The 20,778-nt window shown below is 41.9% G+C and overlaps 2 protein-coding genes across 4 annotated transcripts; one reads left to right on the top strand and one right to left on the bottom strand.

Moving 5' to 3' along the window:
- The first annotated feature begins 6,408 nt into the window (after positions 1 to 6,408).
- Positions 6,409 to 16,275, top strand: LOC122005305 (protein CELLULOSE SYNTHASE INTERACTIVE 3-like). Of its 3 annotated transcripts, XM_042560302.1 has the most exons (6): positions 6,409 to 8,528; positions 10,210 to 12,754; positions 14,832 to 15,283; positions 15,395 to 15,511; positions 15,588 to 15,754; positions 15,846 to 16,275. In XM_042560302.1, exons 1-5 carry the CDS (start codon positions 6,411 to 6,413, stop codon positions 15,747 to 15,749), a joined length of 5,394 nt encoding a protein of 1,797 aa, XP_042416236.1. In that variant the 5' UTR covers positions 6,409 to 6,410; the 3' UTR covers positions 15,750 to 15,754; positions 15,846 to 16,275. The 3 variants fall into 3 exon arrangements, with proteins under 3 accessions (XP_042416236.1, XP_042416235.1, XP_042416237.1); XM_042560301.1 differs by having other exon boundaries at positions 15,588 to 16,275; XM_042560303.1 differs by having other exon boundaries at positions 10,210 to 12,667; positions 15,588 to 16,275.
- A 178-nt stretch (positions 16,276 to 16,453) lies between these two features.
- Positions 16,454 to 17,732, bottom strand: LOC122005307 (NAC domain-containing protein 48-like). Its single transcript, XM_042560304.1, has 2 exons — positions 17,208 to 17,732; positions 16,454 to 17,126 (listed from the first exon to the last, which is right to left on the bottom strand). Exons 1-2 carry the CDS (start codon positions 17,643 to 17,645, stop codon positions 16,773 to 16,775), a joined length of 792 nt encoding a protein of 263 aa, XP_042416238.1. The 5' UTR covers positions 17,646 to 17,732; the 3' UTR covers positions 16,454 to 16,772.
- Between the last annotated feature and the right edge of the window lie 3,046 nt (positions 17,733 to 20,778).

Genomic DNA, 20,778 nt, shown 5'->3' on the forward strand with positions numbered 1-20,778 from the left:
TATAGGAAGAATATTTAGATTAAAAAAAGTTTTTATTTTATTTTTGATTATTTCTCCAAAAGTTAATTAAAAGGAAAAAAAAGAAAAAAAAAATCCATGCATGCAACGTGTACGCAGCGACCCACTCCACCTTGCACCCACGCACGCACCATTGGGCGAGTTAGGTCTCCCGTTTTACTTGTCATCTTGAGTGCCCATTAGATTGTAGGCCACGCCATGCGCGTTATTAGGTTTTTCATAGTGAGCTATCATGAGCTTCACACATGATTGCCTTGCTACTGTAACGCTGTCGATGCATGCATTGAGCATATGTACACAGCAACAAATACGATCTCTGTGAGCATTGCCTTTTACATTTCACATCAACTTTATATGCCTCACACGTAACATTGCATGTTCTATTACTCTTAGCTACGACCACATGCATGCATCTGGTGATTCCACCTAGGCGTCGTAAACAGGGATATATACGCGTGACCATAAGTAATATATGGTGTGGATAAATTACGTGGTCAAAATTTATTTTTTTTAAATATTTTTATTTATATGAAATAATTTTTTCCTCTTTCCTCTTCAATTAAAATAAATTTTTATCTTCTCTCACATATTATTACATGTAATAATCATTATGCTATTAATGTTAGAACGTTGTAATAACTATTACATAGTAGTTACTACAACGGTATAATAACTGCTACAATAGTTCAATAGCTGTTATAATGGTTCAATAGCTGTAACAATAGTACAAAATCTACTATAAGATTACAATAACTGCTATAACAGTACAATAACTAATGCAACGGTTCAGTAGCTACTACAACACAGTGGCTACACAATAATTACTACACGTTATAGCAGCTACTACACAGTAGCTGCTACAACACAGTTGCTACACAACAACTGCTATACGTCGTAGCAACTACACCATCTTTAAAAATCAGAATCACAGTGATTGTTACATGCAATCATATAAGAGAGCGAAACGTTATTTATTTTAATTTTAGAAGAAAGAGAGAAAAGTTATTGCATGCAGATGAGAGAGAGATTAAAAAAAAATTAGATTTTAACCGCGTGAAATAACTTACGTCAAATTATATATATATATAGAACAATAACAATATGTTGTCCGAGATTTTCGTCAAATTATATATATATATTGATCCGGTAGTAAGAGCAGGGGGCCCCGCCCTGGGAAGTCAACGCAACGTGGAAGCCATAGTGGTAGTCGTCCATCAGGAGAGGACCGGGTCCGACCGGACGCCCGGAGAAGGCCGGGTCCGACCGGACGGCCGGAGAGGGCAGGGTCCGACTGGACGTCCAACCGGTTGATGGAATCGAACGCCCGGAGAGGGATGGATCCGATCGGCTTGCCGACCGGACGATATATGGCTGATGGTTAAAGGCGCCCTGTCGAAAGCAGGGTTCCGGCGCTCAGGGGAAAAGGTCGTGGGCCGAGCGGACCTCACGCTCGGCCAAAGCCATAAGGTAACACTGCTAATAGTCCCCATAAAGCACGTGATGGAGGATCTCCCCAAGTAAACCATCGCATATGTCCGGCCGGGTGTTGAGGGAGCTGTCCGCCTTTGCGATTGAGCAAAGGGAAAAGGACAAGAACGTTTTTTCGACATCGTATGTTTCAATGTGGGCCATGCTCCAAATTCTTGTGACAGATTCTGTCCATCGAGGACGCTAAGACGCTGTAATATGGGTTAGGAAGCTCACCGACAAGTCCCTTGAGTATTATGGACATGCGTGCACCTCGAAGGTGTACACTCACTTCTTCACGCCTATATAAAGGCCCTCATTCTTCACGGAGGTACGCGATCCACGAGTTTTAAAGGCCACCGCTTTTCTTGAGCTTCACCGATCGAGGCGTGGAGGGTCGCCGCCGGAATCCTCCCGACCGACTTCAGTGCGTGTTCGCGGAGCTTGGTGCCGCCAACAAAGATCCACTTAGCACCAGTCATGCGTCGTCGCTGATTCAGATCGGACAGATCAATTGGTGCCGTCTGTGGAATGCCCCCGATCCGATCGAAACAATGGACGAGGTTGGACGACAACACACGGTGACACTTTCGATGAGGAACTCGACGCTCGATCGAGATAAGGGCCGCAGCTTGTGGAGCACAAGCGGAAGAGGAGCCGTGCCGAGCAAAGAAGCAACTTCGGTTGGTGGGCCGAGCCAAGCACCACCATCACGCCATTGAGCCCTATTCCGACCTCAGCCGCACCACTCATAGGGATAGGGATCTTCTTCGATGAAATGCCTAAACGAGATGACAGAAAGGAAAGCCCCGAGCGGACGATCGCCCGAGCGGATCAATCGCCAATTTCGAGGTCGTTCTACGAGACCCTCCGCCAGCACTACGCCCTCCGACGATGCAAAGTACAATGGGACAACCGACCCGATGATCATCCGGTAAGTTCGATAACTTACCCACTCCATCAATACGATGGAGTAAAGTGCCTAGTTTTTCTTACCACTCTCGGGATTGGCTCAACGGTGGTTCGGAGGGCTGGACGGATCCATCACAAGCTTCAAGGACTTTCGAGCGGCTTCCTCCATCATTTTGCAAGCGGGCGCTTATAAAAAACAGGCGTGAGTCTGCTCGCCATTACAAGAAGCACTGAATCGCTTGAGCTACATCCAAATGTTCAACCAAGTAGCGATGGACATTCCAACGGCCACCTCAGAAACCATGATGAATGCCTTTACATAAGGCCTAGTGGATGGGGATTTCTTCCGATCGCTCATCCGAAAGCCGCCCCGAGACTATGATCACATGCTACACCGGGCGAACGAATACATCAACGTGGAAGAAGCGCAAGCGGCAAGGAAAAAGGAAACTCCAGCCGAGCGGGCTCCTCCGGCCGAGCGGAAACCACACGCCACTCATCAGCCGCCCAGAGGACCAAGGGCCGAAGCAATCCGATCCCCCCACGCCAGGTCTCATGTGCAAGAGGTAGCTGCCGCCCGGCCCAAGCCAAAGAAGAGATGGACTCTGATGTTCTGCTCCTTCCACCGGACGGATACACACAACACAAGGGATTGTCGAAGTCTTCCCTTCGTGGCTCATCCTGTTCCTCGGAACGCCGGACGACGGTCTCCCTCAGTCGACAGGCGACAGAGAACTCATGAGGCCAATCGGACGCGAGTTGATAGGCCTTGGCAACAAACTCCCGATCGACATCGTTCTCCAAGGCAGGAGAATCGCCGAGCGTCCAGAGAACGGTCTCGACCGTCCGCTCGGGAAGAGAAAAATAGAAGCAATACTTCCCGAGACGAGATCAACGTTATTGCTGGCGGGCCGACCGGAGGAGACTCCAACCGAGCTAGAAAGGTAAGCGTCCGGCAGCTCCAAATATATACGCGTGACCATAAGTAATATATGGTATGGATAAACTGACGTGGTCAAAAAAAAAAAAAAATTAATTTTTTTTATTTATATGTAATTATTTTTTTCTCTTTCCTTTTTAATTAAAATAAACTTTTATCTTCTCTTACATATTATTATATGTAATAATCATTATGCTATTAATGTTAGAACGTTGTAATAATTATTACATAGTAGTTACTATAACGATGTAATAACTGTTATAATGGTTCAATAGTTGTTATAATGGTTCAATAGCTGCAATAATAGTACAAAATCTACTATAAGATTACAATAACTGCTATAATAGTACAATAACTAATGCAACGGTTCAGTAGCTACTACAACACAGTGGCTACATAATAATTACTACACGTTATAGCAGCTACTACACAGTAGCTGCTACAACACAGTTGCTACACAACAACTGCTATACGTCGTAGCAACTACACCATCTTTACAAATCAGAATCACAGTGATTGTTACATGCATATAAGAGAGCGAAACGTTGTTTATTTTAATTTTAGAAGAAAGAGAGAAAAGTTATTGCATGCAGATGAGAGAGGGATTAAAAAAAAATAGATTTTAACCGCGTGAAATAGCTTACGTCAGATTTTATATATATATATATATATTTTGAACAATAACAATATGTTGTCCGAGATTTTCGGGAACTGAGTTGAATTTAAAATTACACAGGATTTAAATTCAACTTATAATAGAGATGACCAGAGCGGATAATCTCAGGCTGCAGCAAGGATTGATTTTTACTACGTGCCGAAGAGCGGCAGATCAGACTCAGTCATTGAGCGGGCAGACAGGCCTGGCAGATCTGCATTGTAGAGCAAGCAGATTTGTGTTGCAGAGGGGAAGAGTGACAGAGTGAGCAAATTGACGACAGGTCTGCCAAGTAGCCGGTCGGGTTTTGAGTTGCGGACTGAGACCTGCGATTGACGTAGTTTCCTTGAAACAGATTCACCCCACCTCTGACTATGTTTCGAGGCTTACTAGCGTCACGGGCTCTCCACCGAGCAGGAGTTGTACGACAGAGGAGGGAACATTTACGTGGTAAAATGTTGGTTGTTCCACTTGAGCAGAGTCTCTCTCCATGCATTGTTCACATTCTTAATGCATGTGAATCAATATAAATTAACTAACATGCATTGAAACTTCAAATGTAGAACTAAAATCTCATTCACAATGAATCTTCTATCCTCTTCCACTTTTCTCCATTCACACATATCCAACAAAATATATATATATATATATATATATATATATATATATATATATATATATATATATATATATATAACAATGAATAAATTAAGTGCACTAGTCAATACCTGTTCCAACCAACTTGATCCGCCAACAGTAGTTGGATCTTTTACCATTCGACTCATTCAAATTTTAAACTCGAACTAACATATAACCGAACTACTTGGAACATGCATCACGTGGATTGCTTGGCCCACCCAATTAACCACTGCTTAATTAGCTTAATTAAAAGATCCATGAGTATGAGATATTGAGATTTGGTAATTGGTAGGCAATGCATATAATAGTTATCAATTTGCCTCTCTAACCTCAATTCCTCAACCTCCACCAACCGCAAAATACTAAAATTCTAGTTGTAATAAATATTACAAGCGTTTGGAGTTGTCCATGCTTTCTTTCTTTCTTTCTTTCTTTGTCTTGAACCAACATCCATCCATCCATCCATGTGATTCTCTATAGTGCAATTTGCAGCGCTCAAGCTACTTTGTCTTCGTCAACAGAGCACGCCCAGCTCTCTTTATCTCCCTCTTAATTCACTGGCGAATTGAAATAGTTGGCTAGACGCCAAATACAATTGGAAGAAAATATACATACAACAACGTCGACCGAGTGGGGAAATGAGACGTAACCACAATTCGAATCGATCATGCAGTAGTGGGCTATCAAATATAACATAATTCACGCCGCCCGCGCCGTAATGTAATTCATGAGTTCTATACGTACCTAGCTACGTCCTCAGTGACTTAGTGGGAGAGGATGAATGATCGAAGAAGAGCGAGAGTTGGTTGGTTCCAACTCAATTCCCCACCATGGATGAACTCCATGGCGTGCAAGCCACACGTGGCTCGCCTCTTGTCACAATTAGTCAGGGAAAGGTCCACTTAATTATATGCAATATAATTCGCACTAGCTAGATGGCATTTCGAGGTTTCTTCGGCCGTCAAATCTGATGTAACTACCCATCGATATATATATATCCTTAGTTGTTCAAACACCTAGCCCAGTAAAGTTGTTGAAAATTAAATTCAACCACTGTTTAGCTTCCAATATGAGTGGAAGAGTGAGAGGAAGTCGAGACACATGTCCCAAATTTTAGTGCTTTTTGGAGAAGCACGAACGTCATTCCCACCGGGCAGTACATGCACCACCCATTAGCAACTTATCCACTTAAAGCCAATGGTGCATGTGCCTACTGTTTTCTCCTGCTTAACGAGTGCCTCTATATGTAATTAACGACTAAAAAGATCATTCTTAGTTGTATAGTACATGGTGGCCTTAATTAAGCTAAGAGATATTTATATAATTAGTGCGCTAGACAAATTTTATCTACCTTTTCTCCATAAATATTGAAAATTAATATCCAATGATGTCACTGTTGAGATCATATGACATATGCATGAAGGAGTCTATATCCTCTATAAATATAAAAAACATGTCTAGATCGATATTAGTTTCTAAAAGTTGATTTATATGATATAAACCTTTCCTATTTTGATCATGATATATATATATATATATATTTTAGATTTCTGACTTGATGGTGACAGTGATATATATATATGTGAGTTAATTATGTTTCTTGTTGAATATTCTCTTAATTATCTACTACGAGCTAGATACATTGTAGGTTAGCTCCACTTGAAACGGTATCACATAAAAGAGGTTTTAGTGCTAAAAGTTTGATTCTGCTAAAGATTGATTCATCTTTAACTTAATTCTCTATATTAATCTCAACTCATCACCCTTCTTGGCAGTGGCATGTCATCTCTTATACTTTATCTTGGAGAACTCTCCCAAACCCCTCGCTTTGCTATTCCCGTTGCTGATATAACTGGTGCTCTTGCATACTCTTTGATGGTTTTTGAGAGCAAGGAAGAAAGGGCATTTGATCCAATTCAGATTGAGGAGATTTTGATGAATCTACTGAAATCCAGAGATAATAATAAACTGGTTCAGGATAGTGTTCTTGAGGCTTTGGCCAGCCTGTATGGCAATGTTTCACTTTCCTATCGAATTGATCATTCAGATGCAAAAAGGGTGCTTGTTGGGTTAATAACCATGGCTTCTGCTGATGTGCGAGATTATCTTGTTCTTTCACTGGCAAAATTGTGTTGTGACAAAGTTGGAATATGGGGGGCACTTGGAGAGAGAGAGGGCATTCAACTACTAATAGCGCTGCTGGGACTTTCCAGTGAACAACACCAGGAATATGCAGTTTCTTTGCTAGCGATTTTGACCGACCAAGTGGATGACAGCAAATGGGCAATTACAGCTGCTGGTGGAATCCCTCCTCTGGTGCAACTATTGGAAATTGGATCCCAGAAAGCAAAGGAGGATGCAGTCCATGTTATGTGGAACTTGTGCTGTCACAGTGATGACATTCGTGCTTGTGTTGAGAGCGCTGGGGCTGTTCCAGGTCTCTTGTGGGTATTGAATACTAGCAGTCCAAAGGCGCAAGAAACATCTGTGGAGACGCTCAAGAAGCTGATAAATTATGTTGACTCTGCCACCATTAATCAACTGTTAGCCCTTCTAGTTAGTGATGATAATCTTAGTTCCAAGACACATGCTATAATAGTATTGGGTCATGTGCTTACAATAGCTTCATATAAGGACTTGGTACAGAAAGGGACACCTGCCAACAAAGGACTTAGATCTCTGGTGGACGCTCTTAACTCATCCAATGAAGAAACTCAAGAATGTGCTGCTTCTGTTCTAGCTGATTTATTCAGTGTCCGTCAAGATATTTGCGACAGCCTGGCTACTGATGAAATAGTCCATCCTTGTATGAAGCTTTTGACTAGCAATGATCAAGTTGTTGCAACACAGTCAGCTCGAGCTTTGGGTGCATTATCCCGTCCAACCAAAGCTAAAACTACTAATAAGATGCCTTACATCACAGAGGGTAATGTTGAGCCTCTCATTAAGATGGCTAAAACATCAACAATAGATGCTGCTGAAACTGCTGTTGCTGCTTTGGCAAATCTGCTCTCAGATCCACAGATTGCTGAAGAAGTATTGGCAGAAGATGTGTTATCTGCTTTGTTGAGAGTTCTAGGAGAAGGAACACCTGAAGGCAAGATGAATTCCTCTCGAGCACTTAATCAGTTATTGAATCACTTTCCTGTTAGTGATGTTCTCATGGAAAGTTCTCAGTGTCGTTTTATAGTTCATGCACTTGCAGATTCTTTATCACACATGGGAATGGCTGGGACTATTTCAGATTCACTTGATGTGCTAGCTATGTTAGTCAAAACAAAATATAGTGTTAACTTCTTATATTCACATTGCAGTTGCAAAGCCCTAGTTGAGGCTCCAGCAACCTTGGAGCCATTGGTTCAAACTCTAGCTGTAGGTCTTCCCACGGAGCAAGATAAGGCTATTGAAATCCTTTCGAGGCTCCAAGATCAACCTCTTGTACTTGGTGATCATTTGGCAGTTAAGCCACAGTCCATAGTTTCACTTGCACAGAGGGTTATGAACTCTCATAGCATGGAAGTAAGAATTGGTGGGACTGCTCTTCTCATTTGTGCTATGAAGGAGCACAGGAGGCAGTCACTGGTCATTCTAGATGCACCAGGACTCTTACAGAAGCTTGTTTATGCCCTGGTTGATATGTTGAAACAACAACCAATGTCCATCTCCCCAGATGACAAAGCCTGGGGTGGCAGAAATTTTACAGAAAGAAATGTGTTTCATCATGAAGATGACGAATATGATTTACCTAATCCAGCAAAGTTTTTGGAAGGAACAGTTGCCTTAAGTTTGCTTGCTATCATTTCTTCTTCTCATGCTAAGAGCAAACTTACAGTTTTGGAGGCTGGTGGAGTGGAGATTCTTTCAGATAAGCTTGCAAGTTATAGTGCTAATCCTCTGGTCTGATGCTAAGCTTTTCTATTGGTTCATTTCTTCTCTATGTATATTCTATTCAGTTGCAGAAGTTCACATTGGTTGACAGAGTATTTGCTCCTTTAGCTCATTGACTAATTATAGTCATCGTGGACTCCTTTATCACCATCCCTGTTATTTTTATTTTATCTATTTTACCACAGGATGTAATTTAACTACTAGTATAGGGTGGATTTAAAAGATTTACCAAACAATTGATTTAGGATTTTAATATCAAGTAAAGAAATAGTTCATATATATGTATATTATTAGAGTTGGACAAACCATTAGCCTTATTTAGTAGTATTCAACACTAACTGGACAACACAGAAGAACAGAAAATGCAATTTCATATGGAGCTCTGCTCTTGGGCTGAGCATCTGATGAACTCATTCTGAGATTTTCATTATTGTTGAAGTTTATGTTTCATGGCATCCTGACATGTAATATTCCTGATAACCCAATTCCCATCAAAACAGTGCTAGAACCAGAATGGTAGTTCCTACTGATCCATTCCTTCACTGATTTTATTTTGTTGGTTTTACCTTCTTTCAGAAGAGTGTGTGTGTGTGTGTATAGACACCAGCTGTGGCTACATGGAAATTAGTGATCATAATATTTATTAATATAATTACATACCAACAGAAAAAAAAAACATGAGATTATTTGAAGTATTAAGACACTATTTGAACAATAATTTTGAGTGGGACCAACTTTACCTTGCCACCATTTCAGAAATTGTCCTGTCATACTTCCTGATTATCCTCATGCCACATCTCATCACCTTGGTCCTCCCTATTTTGCCTCTCACTAACAAAGACCTGGTTTCCTCCTACCACCTACTTTGGTCATTATGCTGCAAAAGGTGAAATCAGTCCCCCCCACACGCACGCACACATACCATTGGGAGGGAGTAAATTAGGAAACCGAAGCTAGCCATCACATGAAAGGGTAATTCCTCGGTCTTTGTCGGGATTTGACCCTTGCTCAATTCTACAAACCTACTTTGGTCATTATGTTCCAACCTGTAGTGTTCATCAACTACCCTATCTTGAACTTGTAAGAAAGGACATGCATGTGAAATGATATGAAATTGAATAACTTGGATTCACCTTGTGGTAAGAAATGAGTCAAGACATGTGCTGGTACTAGAGCAAAAAAAAGCCTATACTTTTCTGATATACTACAAACTATTGAGTGTAAGATGGAAAGACCAGCAGTAGAACACTTTTTTTTTCATTTAAAGTTTTGTGACAAGGCATTCTCTCATTCTGATTTTGCAAACATTCAATGAGTTGATTGGATTTGGAAACGGCACCTTTCTGGTTGCTTGATTGGAATATGCACTCATCTTGCTAGGTTCATTAAAAAGATCCAATGCACCGAGATGTTCAATCTATTAGATTGAAAATTGCTCAATCGCTTTGCTTATACATGCTTGATTTTCTATATATTTATCATCTTCTGAGTTTTCATGTTTTGAGTCAAGAGATTGAAGTTCTGTATAATTCTCGCACTCGTAGGAAGGATAATATAATTTACAGTCCTTTTATCTTTACCAGCAGTAAAGAAAATATTTCATAATGACATTCTCTGGGAATAGAAATTCTGGTTCTTGACTTCTTGTTGCAGTTTGGTACAGTATCAAGCTTAAACTTTTAATGTACAGGCAGAACTTGAAGAAAATGAAGGCATTTGGATCAGTTCTCTTCTCTTGGCTGTACTTTTCCAGGATTCAGCTGTTATTCAATCTTCAACAATTATGCGCATTATACCTTCTCTTGCTTTCTTGCTGAAATCTGATGAAACCATTGAGAAGTATTTTGCTGCTGAAGCATTGGCTAGTCTTGCTTGTAATGGAAACAAGGGCATCCAGCTTGCTATTGCTAATTCTGGTGCTGTTGGAGGGCTCACAACCTTGATTGGACATGTGGAATCAGATTCACAAAACCTTGTTGCTCTTTCTGAAGAATTTAATTTGGAAAAGCATCCTGGTGAAGTTGTGTTGAATAATCTCTTTGAAATTGAAGATGTTAGGAACGGTGCAACAGCTCGCAAGTCGATACCTTTGTTAGTTGACCTTCTAAGACCAATGCCAGATAGGCCTGGAGCACCGCCAATTGCTATTCACCTTCTGACTAAGATAGCAGAAGGAAGCAAAACAAACAAGCTTGCCATTGCTGAAGCTGGAGCACTAGAGTCTTTGACTAAATATCTTTCCTTGAGTCCTCAGGACTCAATTGAAACCAGTATAACTGACCTTTTACGAATCTTGTATAGCAACACTGAATTGGTTCACCATGAATATTCACTTAATACCTTGAATCAGCTAATAGCTGTTTTAAGAATGGGATCAAGGAGTTCTCGGTATAGTGCTGCTAGGACTTTGCAGGAGCTTTTTGATGTTGAAGATATGAGAGAGACTGAAATGGCCAGGCAAGCTATTCAACCCTTAGTTGACATGTTGAACTCAGGTTCTGAGAAGGAACAACATGCTGCACTTGTTGCTTTAGTCAAATTGACAGAAGGAAATATTTCTAGGGCATCAGCCTTAACTGATGTGGAAGGTAATCCACTTGAAAGCCTATATAAAATTTTGTTGTGCAGTTCATCTTTAGAACTAAAGAGAAGTGCTGCAAAATTATGCTATGTAATATTCGGAAATTCAACTCTACGAACAATGCCAATAGCCTTGGAGTGTGTTGAACCTTTGATATCTCTAATTATATCAGACTCCGGTGTAGAAGTAGAATCTGGTGTTCGTGCTCTAGACAGGCTACTTGACGATGAACACCATGCAGATATTGCTGCAGCTACTGAAGTAGTTGGTCTTCTTGTGAAATATGTTTCTGGTTCAAACTATCAGCTTTCTGAGGCCAGTATAAGTGCTCTTATAAAGTTGGGAAAGGATCGGCCTCAATGTAAACTCGAAATGGTAAATGCTGGTATAATTGGTAATGCACTTGAGATGATGCTTGATGCACCAGTTTCTGTTTGTTCTTCAATCGCTGAGTTGCTTCGAATTCTGACAAACAACAGTGTTATTGCTAAAAGCTCAGCTGCAGCCAAGATAGTTGAACCTCTCTTTTCACTACTAAAACGTCCAAATTTTACCATGTGGGGACAACATAGTGCATTGCAAGCACTTGTAAATATCTTAGAGAAGCCGCAGAGTTTGACAGCCCTGAAGTTAACTCCAAGTCAAGTCATTGAGCCTTTGATATCATTTCTTGAGTCCCCATCCCAAGCCATCCAACAGCTTGGGACTGAACTCTTGTCACATCTCTTGGAACAGGAGCATTTCCAACAGGACATTACTACAAAGAATGCAATTGTTCCTCTTGTACAGCTTGCTGGAATTGGAATCCTGAACCTACAGCAAACAGCAATTAAAGCACTTGAAAGTATATCAGCGAGCTGGCCCAAAGATGTGGCTGATGCAGGGGGAATTTTTGAGCTTTCTAAAGTGATCATCCAGGAAGACCCCCAGCCCAGTCATACTTTGTGGGAGTCAGCAGCACTTGTTTTATCAAGCGTTGTCAAATCTAATCCACAGTACTACTTTAAAGTTTCATTGCTTGTGCTTGTGAAGTTATTGCAGTCAACAGTTGAAGCTACCCTTTCAGTAGCTCTAAATGCTCTTCTTGTTCAAGAGAGAAGCAACTCCTCAAATGCAGTAATGATGGCTGAAGTTGGTGCAGTTGATGCACTGCTTAAACTCTTAGGATCCCACCAATGTGAAGAAGCATGTGGAAGATTGCTTGAAGCAATATTTAACAACGCACGAGTGCGAGAAATGAAGCTTGTAAAAAGTGCAATAACTCCTCTTACCAACTATTTGTTAGATCCACAAGTTATATCACAACCTGCAAAGTTCCTAGTGACTCTCGCACTTGGTAATCTTTTTCAGCATGATACACTTGCTAGAGCAAGTGCTTCTGCGGCTGCATGCCATGCCTTAATTACTCTGCTAGAAGACCAGCCAAAAGAAGATATGAAAGTGGTGGCCATATGTGCTTTGCAGAGTTTGGTTATGCACAGTAGAACAAATAGGCGAGCGGTCGCAGAAGCTGGGGGAATACTGGTAATACAGGAGCTCTTAATGTCCCAAAATACTGAAGTTGCTGGTCAGTCTGCATTGCTTATCAAATATCTATTTTCAAATCATACACTCCAAGAATATGTTTCAAATGAGCTTATAAGGTCTCTGACGGGTAAGTCTGCTATTAAGTTGTAGTATACCTCAACTCTGCATCTATCTTCATTTAGAGTTTAATCGACCCCTAATCACCATCTAAACATAATTTGGATAATTGCTTGCAGCTTTCTTTAATTATTTTTTAGAGTGATTTAATTCCAATCCAGCAGCTATAGGACTTCTTGTATCACCTAATGTTTTTGATATTTTGTTTGGTTATCCACACTTCTAATTATTATTTAATTAAAAGTTAAATCCATAGCTCAAGTAGTCAAGACTTTGAAAAAAATAGGGGTTAATTATTTTGAAATCTACCAATTGTTTGCATACTTACATTATATTTATCCACGTTACTGGTGAAACTCTTAATTGAAAGTCATAGAGTAAGTTTTTTCAATAAGAGGAATAACAATTAGTGTACCCATATATAAGATTCCAAAATAGTATCAGATTGGTAAAGTAATATTATTAGTATGAAACTAAAATACTGATTCTAACACTTGCCCCTTAAGTTATGACCAACACGTGAAATAAAATAGGAAAGGGCACCCTACAAATAGACTCATAGATCATGCCTAGTTTGGAGAAGTAGAAAAATTGTAGGCATTTGAGTGCTTTGACAGGGAATGTTAAAGTTAGCTTGATATGTGCTTCGAAAGAGTGTAATCTTGTTCTGTAACTCCTCTTCAAACTGAAGATGCTGCGAGAATTTGAGTCTACTATGATGGAAATGGATTGCAAATGAGAGAAGAAAGAAGAGAGTAGGGATCTATGGGAGTCTGTGCCACTGTGTTACCTGTGTCGTCCCCTCAATAGTGGAAATTCTAGAAATCTAGCCTAGGCTTGGCCTTCTTTGATAATGAATTGAAAGTAAAAGAGAGTTTATCCAACAAGAGAATTGTATGTATAAGACTCCACCATAATAACCAATTTTGAATTAGAATTAAGGCGTCTTAAGTCAGTATCAAAATATGATTACGACTTGCTTGCAAATAGCCTCAACCAATAAATAAAATTTATCTAAACATAGGCATGTGACAGTTTATGCATCGGACTATGTTATCCTATTTATTTAAAATTAACATGGAGCAATTTTTCTTAGATTGATATTCATGATTGGAAAATTCACTTTGGATTAAAATTTCATATGGTTAATTTAGGGTTAGTTGTTGGGTGGCCCTCCCTTGGTACTTAAGCTATTAGGCAATAATGCCTAACACCTTCCTGCTCTAGCATGTGAGCCGACCAAACACCACTTGACAATTTCATAAATTAAATAACGTCATTATCAAACTTGATTTATTTCAAACCACCAAGATTCTCAAAAAAATTTAGGCTTATCTAGTTAATTGTCTACCAGATGCTTGTTCTTATTTAGAGTCTGTCTGATCTTCAAGGGACTTAAGCAGGTGGAAGGGAAAGGAAGCAAAGGAATTTTACCAACTTTTGTGTATTTGGAAGTCATACTAGTTTCTCTTTCATTTCATTCAAATTCCAAAATGGAAAAGGAGAGAATGATGCAAGTGTGTGTACCAGTTAACAAGACTGGTCGGCATATATCATCTGTAGACTGTAGAATTACTGACCAGTTGATTGACTACCTGGTAAACAGCAATTGAACTTGCTGACCCATCAGCAGTGTGCAATTGAGTCAATGATCAGTTTAACTATATATTTTTTTTAATTCTCTTTTGTTTTGTCATTTTCTTAAAGTAACTGACATAATGAATCAGTCATCCTTCCCTTTTTCCTCATTTTCTCTTCCCTTTATCTCCTATACTCTCTTTATCCATCCAAATCAATGGAATATAATGATAAACTTTTTTTTGCCTTATTTTTGATATCTACTTTCACAAGGCCATAAAGGTCCAACAAATCGTATCTTAGGTTCATGATCATAAAGTCAATCAGATAGGATGATTTTCCTGATCTTGCCATGGGGTTGTTCTGGTGGTAAGCGTGTCACACAATGTGCATAATAAATAACTTGGAATAAATTAGGCTATGCCCTCGTAATGATTTGTCAATTCTAAATCTTTTATGTTGTTTTTTTTTCTTCCGCTGTTTGACCTGTGACCAATTGTTTTGTACAGCTGCTTTGGAGAAAGAATTGTGGTCCTCTGCAACTAACAACGAAGAAGTTCTGAGAACCATATATGTGATATTTAGCAACTTCAAGAAGCTCCGCATGTCAGAAGCAGCCACACTATGCATCCCACATTTAGTCGGTGCACTGAGGGGAAGTGAGTCTGCTCAGGAGTCAGTCTTAGATACTCTTTGTTTGTTAAAGGAATCGTGGCCACAGATGAATGAAGATATTGCAAAAGCACAAGCCTTGATTGCTGCTGAAGCCATACCTATGTTGCAAATGTTGATGAAAACTTGCCCACCTAGTTTTCAGGAAAGGGCGGAAAGCTTACTGAATTGCCTACCAGGGTGCTTGACAGTGGCCATCAAACGCGGGAATAACTTGAAGCAGACAATGGGGAGTCCAAATGCTTTCTGTCAGCTTAAAATAGGAAATGGACCTCCAAGAGAGACCAAGGTAATATCACAATCATTGACTAAGAAAAATTTTAGAACTGGTGGAGTGGTGGGTACTGTGTTTGTGTTTCCTTCATTCATATTTTCAATGAATTTTCAAATAAACATTTAGGTGGTGGGCCATAGTGCATGCCCAGAATGGAAGGAAGCTTTTACCTGGGCATTTGATGTTCCTCCCAAAGGACAGAAACTTTTTATAGTTTGCAAAAGCAAAAGCACGTTCGGAAAGGTAAATGTTTATGAATTTCTTCTATGTTTTAATTTGATTGCACATAATTCTCTTTTAACATACTTGTATCCTAAAGAATACCCTTGGGAGGGTCACCATTCAGATAGACAAGGTTGTTACTGAAGGAGTGTACAGTGGATTGTTCAGCCTCAATCATGACGGTAACAGAGATGGATCTTCGCGAACACTTGAAATTGAGATTGTATGGTCCAATAGGACATCTGGTGATGGCATGTGAGAAAGGTCGGGGATACAAAAAATATGGCTCTTTCATTCAACAGGAATATCAGCCAAAATTCTGATTCGATAATCCTTCATCTTGTATGATTCTCAGAAAGTATGCAAGCCCCAAAGGTGTAATTATTTTGGAATTCATATTTGGCACATTCCGTAACAAGTATGAGAAGGCTGTGAAAGTTTATATGAAGTCAAAGCTCCAGAAGGCGGGATAGTTAGTGTGAGCAGTTGTGTCCTCACATCTATGCAGTTTTGCTTGCTCCGGATCATGAAGATGAGAGGATTCTCCAAGCGTGTACAGGTAAATTATTCTGTAATTAACACGTGTTTCTGATCCAAGAACACTCACAAGAACAATGTCAAGGTTGTCTTTCGTTAAGCATAGCGAAAGGCAGCAGCAGTGTTCCTTTGGATCCTGGTATTTAGGGTATTACATCGGCCTTACGTGTCCTGCTTCCTTGTCCTCAAAAGTCTGTACTTGGGTTAACTTTTTCTTAAACATCAAGTTAAGCTCTTGCTTGCACGGATATCTAGCACACTATTTCATATGTATCGTACCGTCAGCCAATCAGTACCAGTCATCTGAACCAGGCATCGCCTTCAACTGATCCTTCGCACATTTGCTTGAAGAAAAGCTATACTCACGGACCTTGATTCCCTCATCTACAAAGCCACGTCTTTCTTATGCCAGAAAATAGGCAGCAATTTATTTTGTAGACCAAAAATAAAACAATTTATTGGCAAACTTCTATCATTACATTTAATTTTTAAACCAAAAGGCAATGACCAGTGACGGTCAAATAAATGTTCAGTGCGTCAACAAAAACTGTTTTGCAAGGCCCTAATTTCTTATCTCAACCACCTCAAACCCGTTTCCACGTACGGTTTATGTCCAATCTTCCTATGATCTCGACGTCAATGGTTTCATCACGTCCGCCGGACCTCCATCTGCCATCCAACTCCGATGGTCTCCGCCGCTGCAGGGGTACGCCGGCCGACAGCACGCGTTGCATTTCCAGATGAATTAGAAGGGATTCCTCAAGTACGAGAAAATGTCGTCTTCTTGGAGCAGCAAGGGATTCCCATACTCGTAATTAGCTCCGAAGCCGAGTGCTTTCTCCCACTCCGTCTCGCCCCACCGTGGCAGGCTCTGCACCTCCCGCTCGCACTTCCACTCCGCCGCATGCTCCGATACGCTAGAGCACTCCCCCACCAGTCGCGGCAGCGACTCCGTCGCGTCGTCCAGATACATAAAGTCGGTCGCCGCCTCCGCCGCCGGAGCCTCTTGCTTCGGTTCCGCCACCGCGGCCGAGCTCCTCCGTCCCGGGATTGCCTCCCCTTTCTTGTGGTAGATACGGCAAAGCACCCAATCGTCCAACTGTACAATTAAACGCGCTCAGATGAGATCATTTTGTAGCCGAATTTGATCAAAATCTTAAATTTAGGTAAATATACGAACCCGAAGGGAGTGCTTCTTCTTGTGGGCTGAGCGGTCAACGTTAGCGAGGCGGTACTCGTGCATGATCCAATCCGTCTTCACTCCCTTGGGCGCCTTCCCGGTGTAGAACACTAGCGCCTTCTTGATCGCCACCGGCCGCGGCCCCACCGGTTTGTCAGCCCCCGTCGCCTTCCAGTATCCCGATCCGGCAGCCCGGTTCGGCCGCGACCCGTTCGGATACTTCCGATCCCGCGGCGAGAAGAAGTACCACTCCTTCTCCCCGTACCTCGCCATTCCCGGAAGCTGCCACGGGTCAAACTTATAGAGGTCTAACTCCGCTATGATGGGAACAGCGATGGGCAGCCCGGCGCATCGCCGGCAGAGGTAGTGCGTCACCAGCTCCTCGTCCGTGGGATGGAACCGGAATCCAGGTGGTAGCGATAGATCTGCACCGTTCATTCTCCTTCTCTCTCACTTTCTTCTTCTTCTTCTGCTTCTTCCTCTCCGTCGTCGTCGTCGTCGTCGAGTTTCCTCCTCGGGCTCCTCTGCTTTTTAAAGCAGAGGAGCTGAAATCAACCAGAGTCGCTAGACGTCCCACTCGCCACGTGGACGTCGGTTAGGGGGTCATCCAAAGCCGCACGCGTGCGCATGGCGACGAGAATCCACTCGTTGACCGTCGACGATGTCGTGTTGGATATCCGGCATCAGATCCGCGAAACGTGGACGGCCAAAAGCGCAAAGAGGACATAGCTGCTGTCACGGCTTACGTAAACATTTTTGGATGGGCGCATATTCTCGGTCTTGTTCCGCGCGAGCGCCGCTCGTGCAACGACAGATATTAGCGGAAAGAGGCGGCGCGGCACAGCACAGCTTTAGATTCCGCAGCTGGCGGTCAACAATCCCGAAACGTGGCGAGGCCTCTGAATGCGGCATGCGTGCGCGAGGGGTTTTTGTTTCGGATAGGAACAGAGAACGCGTCGAAACGTGCTAAATTATTGGTCAAAATTAGGCACGTTGGGTAGTCAAAAGTAAAAGCAACCGAACAGACGCGAGCGGGTGGATATTTACGGAATGACTTCACGAGGACGTAGATCTAATGAGGTCGCCTGTTCGCCACGTCACACATCGGAACATTTAGGGAATATTCCTTTTTCAAGTTTCGTTCCCGAGAAGAGTCCACTTTGTTCGATTAGCTTGTGATCGGTCAAATGCAACGAAAGGGTTGTTTTACTAGCTCGATTAGGTTCGTTATCGGTCAAACGTATCGAAAGGGTTGTTTTATTTCTGTGAGTTTGAGTCATGCATGACGCATGCAACGCGTAGTGGATGTCATGGATGACGTGCGTATGACGAATTCAAGCGAGTACGATTCGATCATCTTCTTCTTCAAGTGACGGCCGACTAATTTATTACTAGGCTCGGTTTGCACGGTTAGTTAAGTAGCCAATGGCGTGTGTACTGTTTTAAAACTCATTTAACGAAACTGTCTAGCATTCAATAAAGAGCCAAAGAGGGACTTAAAAAATACTTAAATTCGCACGTGCATGTTCTTATAGAGATATGTTAAAATGGTCACAAATTTCGTAATTGATACGGCAGAATTTAGATGATCGCGTAGTCGAGTACGTCTCAACGATGGAGCGTTACTCGTGTTCTCTGTATATGTGGTATATATGTATATTTTTCAAAGTCAACGTGGAGTTAGAGGGTGACGGCCTTATCCGATAAATTCTCCAATCTTTAAGTAATATTTTGAAAGAAAGAGAATAGAAAACAGTGGAAAGAAATAGACGATGTTATAAGGATTAGCATATCTTTATATGAATAATCATCTTTCTTTTATAGTCTTCTTAGTGTAATGACGCACTTTATGATATTAATATTCTTTTCTTATAATGGTCATCGACCGCTAATATTTTTTTTCCCTTTTATCTACAATGATCTCCTCCTCTCGGTAATGCTTCATTACTGATCTGGTGATGAAGAATCCACTCAATGGAGGATCATTATCATGATGAAAATCAAAGTCAGAATTAGGACGGTCAACGTCCCTGTATCACCGGCCAGTCGGACAACCCCCTTTGCCCGGTCGGGAAAAAGAATGTCCGGTCCAACATCATCATAGCTCGACCACAAACCGAGCTTCTGATGCTCAGAAAAGCAAGGCACACGCCGAGCGGTCAGCCTGCTCGGACTTGCATCAAACCTCGGAACTAGCCAAGCGGAGCCACGACCAAACAAATTACATTCAAAGCGAAGTTTGGATAGTGGGAGGTTGGTCAAGCGGCCATCCCGCTCGACCTGAGAACGATAGCGTCTGGATGACTGATAGTTGGCCGAACGGCTCACCCGCTCGGCCCAGTAACAGACAAAAGGAGGATCTTACGATATCCTTCTGGGAGCCCGTGCCACCGACAAACGACATGGTCAGCGACATGGTCAAGCAGTGGATTATACGACGGAAGCTTCCACTATCACGTCAGAGATATGCTCGGGTTGGTAAGGTATGGTGTCAGACACACTTTCTTATATAAAGGGCCCCAAGCTTCAACGGAGGTATGCTAGTTTTTACTGTAATCACACTGTTACTATGCTTCCCTTACTCCGCTTCTTTGTTTCCATATTGCCAGTAACTGACTTGAGCATAAGAGGGTCATCGCCGGGGAACCCCTCCCTGGCTCGGCACTGACGTTGTTGTGGTTGCAGGCCCCTCTAGTTCGGAGTCCACACACGGTCAACAGGAGCGTCACGTCCCCCAGCATCCATCGTCTCGACTCTCGGACAAGATCAAATTTGGCGCTGTCTGTGGGAATACAACCTGCATCTGAGCCGAGAAGATGGAAGACGCTGGACGACTTCACACCGTGACACTCACCCAAGAAGAGCTCGACATGCTCATATAGACTCGAGCACAGAAGATAGTCGAGCAACAACAGTAAAAGGCGCTAGCCGATCGACTGGCGCAACAGGCAACATCGACATCCGGGGGCCAAGCGGTGCATGAGCGCCGGCCGGAACAGCTCTCTATCTGGGGACAAAACAGAGGGCCGACCGGCACCCATGGGGAGGCACCGCCCGCCCCGATACCATTCCACTAGGCTCTGTTCCAAACACCCTCGGAGATCGTGCAGGTGAATCAAGAGCGGGGGTCACTACAAGAAAAAAGCTAAACAACAACGCTTTTTTGGCGTTGTCGTATGTACTTAAAAAGTGATGTTGTAGATGGTGTTGTAGAAAGTCATATCAAAGACAACGCTTTAAAAGCGTTGTGGTTGGTCACAAAGACAACGCTTTTTAAGCGTTGTCTTTTCGTTCTTAAAAAGCGTTGTTATAGATGCTGTTGTAAAAATGCACATATCAAAGACAACACTTTAAAAGCGTTGTGGTTGGTCACAAAGACAACGCTTTTTAAGCGTTGTCTATTCGTTCTTAAAAAGCGTTGTTAAAGATGCTGTTGTAAAAATGCACATATCAAAGACAACGCTTTAAAAGCGTTGTGGTTGGTCTCAAAGACATTGTTTTTTAAGCGTTGTCTTTTATTACTTAAAACGTTGTCTTTTAAATTTATAAAAATAGTGTTTTCTAAATAGCC

This window comes from Zingiber officinale, chromosome 7B (assembly GCF_018446385.1).
Source record: "Zingiber officinale cultivar Zhangliang chromosome 7B, Zo_v1.1, whole genome shotgun sequence".
In the NCBI taxonomy this organism is placed as follows: domain Eukaryota; kingdom Viridiplantae; phylum Streptophyta; class Magnoliopsida; order Zingiberales; family Zingiberaceae; genus Zingiber; species Zingiber officinale.

Bases quoted from the DNA above. Each gene is read 5' to 3' on its own strand.
- LOC122005305 (XM_042560301.1), top strand. From the start codon at position 6,411: ATGTCATCTCTTATACTTTATCTTGGAGAACTCTCCCAAACCCCTCGC. The intron at 15,284-15,394 runs GTAATATCACAA...ATAAACATTTAG, and splicing joins GACCTCCAAGAGAGACCAAG to GTGGTGGGCCATAGTGCATG. The intron at 15,512-15,587 runs GTAAATGTTTAT...TGTATCCTAAAG, and splicing joins GCAAAAGCACGTTCGGAAAG to AATACCCTTGGGAGGGTCAC.
- LOC122005307 (XM_042560304.1), bottom strand. From the start codon at position 17,645: ATGAACGGTGCAGATCTATCGCTACCACCTGGATTCCGGTTCCATCCC. The intron at 17,127-17,207 runs GTTCGTATATTT...TTAATTGTACAG, and splicing joins AGAAGAAGCACTCCCTTCGG to TTGGACGATTGGGTGCTTTG.